General features: G+C 36.5%; 1 protein-coding gene across 1 annotated transcript in view; it reads right to left on the bottom strand.

The window, feature by feature from the left end:
- Nucleotides 1–3,247: 3,247 nt before the first annotated feature.
- The window catches only part of slc13a1 (solute carrier family 13 member 1), a 35,181-nt gene continuing 26,735 nt past the window's right edge, over nucleotides 3,248–11,693 (bottom strand). Inside the window, 5 exon segments of the mRNA XM_055022712.1 lie at nucleotides 3,248–3,587; nucleotides 3,709–3,846; nucleotides 4,322–4,483; nucleotides 6,339–6,433; nucleotides 7,437–7,528. Coding sequence (XP_054878687.1) covers nucleotides 3,444–3,587; nucleotides 3,709–3,846; nucleotides 4,322–4,483; nucleotides 6,339–6,433; nucleotides 7,437–7,528 — 631 coding nt within the window. The 3' untranslated portion in view covers nucleotides 3,248–3,443.

Here is an 11,693-nt window from a genome sequence, read left to right as displayed (position 1 = left end):
TTCATCCAACAGTAACTCTGTGACAAGTTTTTAAAGCTAAGCTGATTTATTTGAAAAATGAAGATAAAATAAAAATAAAAATGGATTCAAATCTGCTTAACTTGAAGTATGAGGCCACTGAGGATAGGGTTAACTCCCAGCTCGATAGGACGTTCCTAGCCAGACTTTGAATAGGTTGAAAAATGAATGGGAGTCTATGGCAGCTACATGAAAGAACTGGGCTAGGACCACCAAACATGGTGGGGACCTGCAGAGGGTTGGAGGGAGTATACAGAACAAATTTGGTCAAATGAGCACTTATTGTAGTTCACTAATTTTTCTTAACATTTATGTATCTGAGGATATTGTCTCCATTGAAAATATTTTCTATAAATGCTGTAGAAGACCAGATAAGGAGCTACTCCAACGTTTTCAAATCAATTTAAGGAGGAATAATTTTTACCTCCAGATCGAGGGCACTGCCATAGGAAAGAAATTTGAACCCACATATGTAAACATCTTCATGGCACAAACAGAGGCACTCAGGAAATGCATTAACAAACTGTGTTCTACTTCAAATGCCTGGATGACATCTGGGGGTCTGGGCTCACTCAAAGGAAGATTTTAAACATTTTACTCACACACAACCCATCCATCACACTCAAGTCTACAAAGGCTCACTATACAAGACCACACATAAACTAGACATTAAAGTTTATTTTGAGCCCACTGATGCATGCTCTCCTCTATAAAACCAATCACCCAAACACACCTAGGCAGGCCTAATTAAATCACAATTTCTCAGATTCCACTGCATTTACTCAGCAGATTTTAGGGCGTCCTCTTCAAGGACCTTTCTTCTGAGGGAAAACTCCAGGACTTTCCTGAGGAGATGCAGAGCTTCTTTCCTTGAGTGCTCTCCGATTTACCCTCTTGTCACAACATTTTCATCCTCTGTCGACAAGCTCATTTACAACATCAAGTTTCAATCAGAGACCTCACTGCTACCAAATTAAGGAATTATTTGCCAGGTTCTGTGTTTTTCTGTTTAATTCTGAGTTCTCTGTGTCCTGAGTCTCCTCGTTGTCTTGTCTTCCCCTTGATTGCTCCCAGGTGTGTCTGGTTCCCTTGATTACCCTCAGTGTATTTAGTCCCTCCTGTGTCCTTTGTTCCTCGTCGGGTCCTTGTCGTTGTTTGTAGCACTTTGTCGCTCATTTGTTTCCGCCTTTAAGACCAGTTGCTACCGGTGTGAGTCCTGGCTTCCGCTCAGCTGTGCTGCCTGGCCACGGACCACTGTGTTGACTGTGTTTTTGGACTGCTTTTGGATTTAAATATTTACTACTCACTTTACCTGGGTCTCCAGCGTCTGCCTCACCACCTCCACCACACCAATTCTTGACATTATTGCAGTCTACAGAAGGAATAAAAACGTAAAAGACTATTTAAAAGTACCCAAGGTCAAAGGCCAAGGATACTTTAAAAAAAAAAAAAAAAAGCTCTCTTGGATTAAAAACAAATTTAACACAGTTTACAAAATTGATCCATTTGAACAGCCCAAACTCAAAACCTGTATTTAGATGCAAAACCTACCAAACTGAATATGTGGGTGAAAGGGGAGACACCCATTTCACCTAAAACATTTTGAATCAAAAATGCAGACACTTATTTAAACATTTTATTGATGGTGAATAGATGAAATGGACTGTTTTTTTTCTCCCACACTATCCCACCTGGCTCACAGCAGAGGAGAACTGAGTGAATCTGGATCTCCAGACTCAATGACCAGATTCCTGTCCTTCCTCAATGACAGGAAGGACACTCCTTGTCCTCAATGAGAGGAAGGACAGCTGAAGGTGACAGAGATGTTCTATCTTCAGAATCCCTAACCCAAAACCTGATGGAAGGCTGATCCTCCTCATCTTTAAAATGGTAGCCAATATTTTTCAAACTTAGAACATTTACATGTGTGTAACTGCAACCAGCTTGTAGGATACCAAAGAAGCACATTCATAAACTTGAATGGGGCATTTGCAACTAATTGCATATGCATAAAGGCATTATGTGACAACCTGCAGGGAAGCTGCTCTTCCTGCAATATCCTTCAGTCCCTATGTGAACATTTAAATTTTTTAGTCTCTATATTATACTTTGACTTTTAAAAAACATTAACAAAAAATAATTTTGAAATTAAATTTTGTATCTGTGAAAAAAAGACTAAAACATGCTGCTTACTTTATTTAACCAGAACCCATTTTTAACATATTATTGCAAAAGTAGTTTTGTTCACTTTAACATTTCAGGAAACTTTGATTATATTGACCTTTGTTTGCCTGTGGTGGAGGTTTCTTTTGTTCCAGCTTTACCAGAAAGACTACTTTTTATGGTTTTAGAATTCTACTCTGGATTCCAAAGGGAGGAATGCTCAAGACCAACACCTTCCAAGTTTGTAGAACAACTGTTGGTGGCAGTTCCACACCAGGGGTGAAACTAAGCCGGTACGGTATGGTACTGTGCACCAGTAAAAGATTTTGTGCTGTATGCAGAAGTAGGAGAACTGCTACAATAAAGTCTCATGCAGAACGGCTGCACTTTGAGTCAGAATAGATCTGCTAGCAATAGAAAATTTATAACACTACTTAATCTGTTTATAAATATATATTTTTCTTATTCCGGATTGTTTCTGGAGAGTCCATGCTATGTGCAGAGCTTTATCCTTTCTCTCTCTCTCCTCCCCCTCCCGGAGGTTGTAGCTTTCATCAGCAGCCTTCAAACTATTCTCCGCTTTAACGTCTGTCTGCTTAATACAAAATGTCCCATTTAAAAAGCAATGGAAATAGTCTATTTTTGTTTCATGTTACTTTGCTTAATTAAAACAACACAGCACACCTAAAAAACAGCTGCTTATTAACTTCACCAGAGATTTCACTCGTATTAAATGATGGCACATAATAGAGGCGTCTTCTTCTTGCTGATCAGATTGGTGTGTCTGATTTACGGACGACATTTTACACAAATGGTCCACAGACATAAGAACAGGACAAACAATAAATACCTTATCAATTTAGACTTCAGAATGAAAACTGAAAAAAAAACAAAACAAACAGAACGGTGAATCAAGCAATATCAAAATCTGCTAAAAGTGCAGGAGATAATTACTAATTTGTTCAAAAGAAAAGATAGTAATATCGAAGTTATTTTTGTAAAGAGAAATTGCACTTAAATGCAAATAAAATTACTAATGTTAAAAGTAACAAGTACCTTATTGCAATTTTACTTTAGTTGCTTTTTTATTGGCAAAAGTTCTGTTCATCACAAAGGAAATGAGAACATACTGATAAACTGAGCAAACACTTTTTTATGAAGCAGTTTGAAGAATCTTAAAATAGAAAAATACAGTTTTAGAGCTTCCTTTCTGTTTGTGTGGAACAGCTCAACTTGCACAAAAAACTATGGCGAACCTCCTATTAAGGTATTGTGGAGTTGAAGCCTGGAAGAACTGGTGCCCAGTCAGGGTATGCGTCAAGAGAGAAGAGTGGAACTCCCCATGTTGCCACTGCCAACAGGACTGCTAGTAGTCCAATCACATTGACACCAAGACCTGCCTTCACCTGTAAAAGAAACAGGCAAGGGACTCATGTTATCTCATGTCTTCAAATCAAAAGATTTTAAGCCCTCATTGTGTGTATGGTTCAAATATTTTAGAGCCTCTTTTTATGCTTCAGGTCTCACCATGTCCATGATAGTGATGTGACCATAGGCAAATACAACAGCATTGGGTGGATTGGACACTGGCAGCAGAAAGGAAAATGATGTACACAGTGTGGTAGGGATGAGGACATATAATGGGTTAACATGAATGGCCTCTGCCTGAAACAAGACCAATCACAAACACAGGATACTTGACAACTGCATGGTATATCTTGTCTATATTAATTATCAAACAGTCTGGATTCTTCAATTAAACTGTAACATCTCAAAATAAATGTGAAATGAGTTTCCACACAAGTTTTGATTGTGTGTGCTTATATACTAGTATCACTTTTGTTCTTGTTGATAAATGTACGTCTTCACTACATTGTGAAGGGAAAGAAATAAAAATTATAAACTAAAGTTTAAATTGATATGTACTGACCACAAAAACAAATATATTGGATTTTAAAACAAACATTTTTGCTGAATGAGTAATTCCCTAATCTCTTCAATGAAAATAACTTTTAATGAGAATAAAAGTTGATTTTATCTCACTGATACTTTATTACACAGACTTAATCTGTGTAAGTAAGTCTGTGTAAGGTGGATCAGTCAACGAACTGCATGTACAACACAGAACAAGATGGACTACCAGAGGAGAAAGAATGGGGAGGAAGATGGTGATGGTTGCAGCATTGCTGGCCACCTCTGTCAGCGTGGTTACAATGATGCAGGTAACTGTGACAGTAGCCAAGACTGGCATATGACCCAGAGGCATCAGCAATTCAGCCACCCATAGGGACATGCCTGATTCCTGCATAAATACACAACAGATTTTTTAACAAAAAAAGTTCAGTCATAAAACTGAAAACAACAGTTTTCTGTCTTTCATAAACAAAAGATCAAGCCACTGAGATCCCACACACACGCAAACTTTCAAAAACCAATTAGGCACCACAAAACCATTTTTGATTTAGAAAAAAAAATTATTTTCTCTAAATCAATTAGGGGAAAGAAAGTTCCTAAAAAATTTAACACATCAACTGCATGTGACACCTAACGCTGGACAATAAATGAATTATATATATTGCAATATAGTAGATCAGTATCAGTAGATATTATGTCTGATAGAATATTCAATAATTTCACTTAATTCTAATCATGTATTCTGGGGATATAGGCAGAAGAAATGTTTTAACCACTTAACCTGTCACAGCCAGCGAAGTGAGTTAGTTGATGTCACCAAATTTAATCAATAGTAAAATTCTGTAAGACATTGTTTTTGCATTTTTTGTCTTGGGGAACACATGATCAAAATGCATTCAGTGATGTTTTAGACTCTCTCTTTAGCTAAGTCCTCACTTATGTCAGTCCAGAGCAGCGACAGCGCTGCAAAGGGCTTTTGTTTTCATACTGTTTATTATTATGATTCCGCCCCCGAAGGAGGGGGCTTTTGTTATTATATTCAAAAACTGCTTTATAGTTTGAACTTAGCGGCCGCTGAAGTTGGCTTACGATTGAAGCTTCAGGGCGCCTCTGTAGCTGCCAGTTGTGATCCAACTATAAGGTGCCCACTTTTCTGCACATAATAAAGAAACTGCAATATTCAGATGCAGCTATATGGAGCATCAAAGAAAGAGCTGTTTTTGCTGAGTGGGAGAATGAGAATGGCAAGCCTCAGAGATCTGCATTGGAGGCCATCTTTCCATTACCAGACATCCAGGAGTCCTCCGGTTGAGTGTTTTCCAACTACACTCATATTTAATCAATAGAGCTGCTCAATACGTTGATCGTGGAAGGTTTTGAGTTGATCTTGGTAGTAGGTGACAAACTGAAAGCCACCAGAAGTCTGAGACCAGCACATTCTCTGACCACTAAAATCCAAAACGTTTGTGACTTTATGGGGGGGAAAAAATCAACAAACCGTGTTCAAATAAATGACCCAACAAAATCAATAATCTCAGTAATTATTGTTTCAACTAGGTTTTGCGCCATTCTGTGTGTAAGTCAAAGATCAACTGACTAGTAGAGCAGGAGTTTAAAATGGCTAATCAACCAATGCTGTGTTTAGGGGAGCACTTGTTAATAACCACAAAATAAATATGAAGCCTGAAAACCTAATATTGTAATGGACTGAATGTTATGTTTTTTTGTGGCTTGAGTGCCCCGTCTTTTTTGAAAGTAGGCTGACAGGAAGGAGGTCAAGGAGAGAGGGGAAGACATGCGGAAAATGTCGCCGGGGCCGAACCTGTGACGGCCGCATCGAGGACAAAGGACGCCATACGTGGGTTGTGCTGAATTCTACGCCACCACAGCACACCCCATGAATGTTATGTTTTATTTAACTCTGCAATGTCTGCACATGTGCACCAGTTAAGAGTGCATATGCGACAATTATATACTGTCGAAATGACAAATGGGTAAATCTTTCAGTTGTTTAAAAAAAAAAACAATGGTCAAATAAAGAAAATATTCAATTGAAACAACCCCTGCTCAGACCAACCCTGAGCTCAGCTAAAGAAACAGAACATTTAAACCTTTTTTGACTGAAGTTAATGTTTATATTTATAATTATGAATAGTATTACTAAATTGTGTCTGCTGGGGTGTGATCGGCATGTATTGTGGTGAATTTGAGGCATTTGTTTCACTTGAAAAGGTAAACACAACCTTTGCTCCTTCGGCGAGTGCAAATCCTCCACCAACCAGCAGGGCAACCTTCCATGGCATCAAGGCTTGAAATTCCTCCCAGGTGATCATGGCCTCTGTATCAGCAGAGAAAGATATAGTTATATTTTTATGCAAAAATATAACTACTATGCACAAAATAGTTAATGGTTTGAAACAAGTAGATACTACCATCAAGAATGAAATATATTTGCTCATTAATACTCTTCACAGAGTTTTACTTTTTTACAACCTCTGTTTTGAACACATAGGTTTGGAAGTCCCATCTATATAATTGCCACATTTAGATGGTGGAAGGCTTTCTGTATCCCTGTGATCATGTGGGGTACATAGCCAAAGGCAGCTTGTGCATGATGAATCCAGAAGTTACTATTGGGAGCCAGAATGTCTCTTTGCTGGCAGGAAAAGAGAGGAAATTGATGTGTGAAACTGAGCTTTACCAACTGCCAGCAGAGTGGGCTTGAGCCCCTCCCCTTTCATCCTTGATACCCCTACTGCCTTTTTGAGGGTTCTTTTTTGTTAAACTTTTTTTTTTAAATCTGTGTGGCAGGGGTCATGCTTGTTTGTGCCCCTCAACAATAATATTTAGGTAAATTTAGTAAAAATAAATTAGTCTGGCATTTCTCAGTCTAATAATGACTCTGTCTCATAATGAGGATTCTCAATTCCTCTGTTTCCCTATTGTTAAGACACCAGGCACATAGTGAGGAGGAGGGGGGTGGATCTGCGCCCTCTAACTATCAAATTATGAGCAAGAATATTTATTTTTCAACATACATTTGAACAATTTTTTGTGAATAAAAACGTGGGTCTCATGTTGAAGTTAGTGGTTCAAGTTTTTTGTAACTGTCCTTGCAATAGCAGAAAGCCCCTCCCCTCTCCTAAACACAGAAATGGTTCAGCTAAAGAGAAAATTTCTAACTTTAATTTTATCAGGCTTCCCCAGTGCTGGACTAAACGCCCGGTTTGCAACAAACAGCCTGAGTCGGTCCCACTGCTGTGGGCCAGAACCATATCAAGAAAAAGATTATTATATTTGTACAGCCTCTTAATTAAATTTTCGACAATAAATACTATTACCATATTTCTTGTCAGGTCCATGGGCGGGGACGATAAAAAACAATAAACCCAGCAGCAGGGCCACAGTAGCATCTGTGATGTAGCCTGAGTGACTGTCAAAGTGAAGAAGAAAGAAATTCATGTTAGTGTATGTTACGTTTTCTTGTTCGGTACTCATATTCACAATGAACCACACTTCTTTTTGTTAGATAGACGGAGAAGGACCTCGCTGCAGCAAACAGAAAGAGGCGGGGATGGACCACTGTCAGTCTCATACCTTATATGGAAATGGGACTATTGCGTTCCGGAAATGAAGGGGGCGCTATTTTCACAATTACTAGTATAAATACCTTAAAGAAGCAGGGTTAAGAGGTCGATTGGAAGAAGTTTGAGAGGTTTCCCCACTGACAACCACAAAGTCAGCAAAATCAATACGCTTTTCTAGATTAGTTGAAAATAGAATTGACAGCTGTAAACGAGTGAAATTCGTAGTTCGTACAGGGGAAGGCTAATTTTAGCATGTAGCATAGCTAATTATTTCCGTGCAGTGCACCATTAGATAAAAATCGAAAAGTAGAAAAATGTATAATTGAAAAATGTATTTTATGCTCAAAATTAGTTTTTGTATTTTTATTATACAGATGCACGTATCTATTTGCAACATTCGGAACGGAGAGAAGATTCTTCTGTTCTGTATGAACGACAAGTGTTGCTGTCCCCTTTGCTAATACAGTGCCGATGAGTCTTACAAGGTACAAAACCACATAGCAAGAACTGCAATAGTTCAACATAACGGTATGTAAAACTACACTTATGTTTTTTTCACATACTTATCAGTTTTCTAGTGTTTTATTTTTAAATATTTTTTAAAATATGTTTTTGTACACCAATGTTAAATTTCTTGAAAGTCTAATATTTTTTATAAACTAACAGCTTTTTTTTTATAAGCCAACTACTGCCATCATAAGTACCCAGAGATGATACTCTAATGACAAGCAGCGCTACTTCAATGTATTTTTAGTAACTGTGCAGCAAACTACACATTTAAAAGTAACAAGTATTTGGTGAAACGGCTATTTTAAGTACTGTTTTACTGATTATAATGTGCAATGTAATATTACACATTTATTTCAGCAGACATTATTAAAAATGAAGTTATGTGCACTGTTAGGTATTTTAAAACCAAAAAGGAAAAATTTTAATACAAGACAACAAATTAAGGTTAGAAGAAACCTAACATAAATAACATTTATCTGTGTATCGTGTTTTAATTTTTTTATGGATTAAAATGTGTTCTTCATTCAATTAAATTACTCGCATTATGTTGCGTATCAACAAAATTAACTCAACGAGTATAACATTTGGAAAAATGGTCCTAATTATTTATTTTTTTGTCAAAGTTGCAGAGTAATTGAGTAAATCTAATTAGTTAGTCCCTGCCCTTGGCTGTTTGAGCAATATCACTTCTACAATTTCAATAAATGTTTTGCAGAATATACATTTGTTATCTGGAAGCCGTTGTGACTTCTATAATTAATTGTTAAATCCTACAAAACAGTAACAACAATGTTAAAGAATCTACAGTGATTAATTCAAACATGCCTTTTGTTCTACCAATCATTTGTATATTTCCTGGTGTGTAATAACCTTTTTCTTTTATCTTAGTAGCTATTAGGCTGAATCCTCACTCTGTTCTGAGTGAGAATGAATCATGTCTTAACATATCTGCAATGTATATAAATGTTTTTTAATTTTATTCATTTCTTTTTTTAAGATTCATTCAGAATCTAGTCATAGCCATTCTTCCAGTATGAGTCTTGCAATGCACATGTTTTTTTGTTATTATTATTATTATTTTCAGATGCCTTTGATTGCACTGGAAGCTATTCCCCAGGAGGTGATTCTGGCACATTCTGGCACAGGGAGGCACATCTTACCTCACCTTAGCATTGACCTGCAAGTGCTTTGAAGCCATTGTGTCTGACCCAGTATTCAGGAGGAAGACTCACTTTGCTTGGCTAGATGGTAAGGACCTTTGACTTTTTTCACCTAAAACATGTGAAATTAGATTTCAACTACATAAAATCAGTTTTTCATTAACAGGTGAGATCAGCTAGGCTACATTTTCAGAATCATTCAAGGCAGAAAACAGGACTCCTTTTGCGGTTGTAAGGTGTTCTTCTTGCAACCGGCAATAAAGACTGTGTGGGCTTCACTTGAAATGGAAGATGAGAGTTCCTTCATTACTACTCTGATGGCACATCTGGACACTGCCCTGAATGCCAGTACTGAATGCTAGGACAATATTAGTTGTTTTCTATAGTCTTCACACATTTCAGTTGTCACACATTGTTTGTTTTTTTTTTCTCTTTTTTTTGGTGAAATGCCATTAAATCATTTCTGCTGAAGCACATTTGCCTTTTGACTTGTCCAGTCATTCGTTTTTGTAATGTTTTCTTTAAATATTATGTACATGTTTGATTGTTCCTTTTGTTGTAGCTCAGTTGATTTACATTATTTAGTTTGTACAGAAATGGTGTCGTTTCCACACATTGTGGCTTTATTTTGTTGGCGAGAGTAGAACCAATAAAGTAGTGGCAGATATATTGTAACAGTGTTGTTTAGCAATTGGATAACGTTGTTTTAAAAATTTTAAATGCAAGCTAAGTTAATAACTTGCAAAATTTTTTATGTGTAAATACAATGTTTCCTATATTTTTTGAACAATGACTGGAATCAATACAAATTTTCTTTACAAACTTGACATACAGTTAAGTTGTTTGTGTTTTAACAGTCAGACTCAACTGTTGTTTTGCTTTAGCAAGAACATACAGAAACATTGTTTAGTTACAAAGTCATAATACAAACATAAGATTAAAGGTCAGCTGAGTGAAGGTGGAGACCAGGTGGAGGTGATGGAAGCTCAAGTGAGGAGCAGTTGCACATCAAGCCTGAGTTTATGAAGGGTGGAGGAGATGAGACCGGCGCCGTGATCAGAGGAGATGAAGACAATTATAGTTACAATTTACACATAAGTTTAATTTATGTATCCAGTGAATGTATTAAAAAAGGTTTTCATATAGAAAAAAAAACTGAACAGCGAATCATTCTCTCCGGCAGTTACCAGTGCAGTGTCTACTGCCAGGGTCTGAAGATTATTTCTTATCAAGTAAACTTTCTAAAACCTACTTTCTGTGTGAGTCTTTCCAGGTTGAAGCTAAATTTAAAGTTTTAAATGAATCACTTTGGGTTTTGCAACAATTGCATATTTAAGGTCTTTGAAGCGCAGTTTATGAATCGATTGCAATTGGTAGAATAGATTTGGAATTTCTAAACAGAATAGTGGGACACCAATAATTTTACTGATTAAGACATTATGGTAAACAATGATAACAGTTGAGCTTGTTAGAAGTTCAAAAGTCATTTAATTTGTTTGTAAATTATATTCACAATGTGAATAATAAGAAAAATACTTGGCAAATAAACAGAACAAAAGTGTACTGTGAATGGACGGACCAAGTTGGCCAAAACTGTTGACTAAATGTTTTACTGAACAAACCTCTTTTCCATCTAGTCCTTATTAAATAAGGCAAAGAATATTATATTTTACATTTTAACTTATTTATTTTAGGAGTACCATTCACAACATCAAAATCTATTATTTGAATTTCAACACCAGCAGGTATTTGTTTATATCTATTTTCTGCGATGGACTGGCGATCTGTCCAGGGTCCCTGCAGCAGCTCTCACCACCCAATGCACGGATAACCTGAGAGTAAAATAATTAATGGATGGATAAATTGTTCTTAATGTAATGTACATTTGTCTCTAAAATATTAATTTGATTGACTTTTGTTTGGGATAGGGTGTAAGGATAGATAAATACATCTCCATAATGATTCCTTATTATTGCTTAAATTAGATTGTTTGTTACTAATAATTTCAACATCCGAAAACAAAGATTTATTAAAGATTTAAAAATAAAAAAGGGACATACCACGTGACATAACACGTGGTATGTCATTTGCTTACTGTTTAATTTGTAGATAATTTTAAATGTTAAAAGTGTTATTGGATGTTTTGAAAGGAGTTGTCAAATAAAATGCGTTATTATTATTATTATTATTATTATTATTATTATTTATTATTATTAAAACACGGCTGATACAGGAAATGGTGTCACTAGCGCCACCTTCATTTCCGGAATGTAATAGTCCAATTTCCATATAAAGTATGAGACTGACAGTGGTCCATCCCCACCCCTTTCTGTTTGCTGCA

This window comes from Poeciliopsis prolifica, unplaced genomic scaffold, assembly GCF_027474105.1.
Source record: "Poeciliopsis prolifica strain line A6 unplaced genomic scaffold, Auburn_PproV2 SCAFFOLD089, whole genome shotgun sequence".
Lineage (NCBI taxonomy): Eukaryota > Metazoa > Chordata > Actinopteri > Cyprinodontiformes > Poeciliidae > Poeciliopsis > Poeciliopsis prolifica.
Note: the sequence above shows the minus strand (reverse complement) of the source record. Positions and strands in the feature narration are given on the sequence as shown.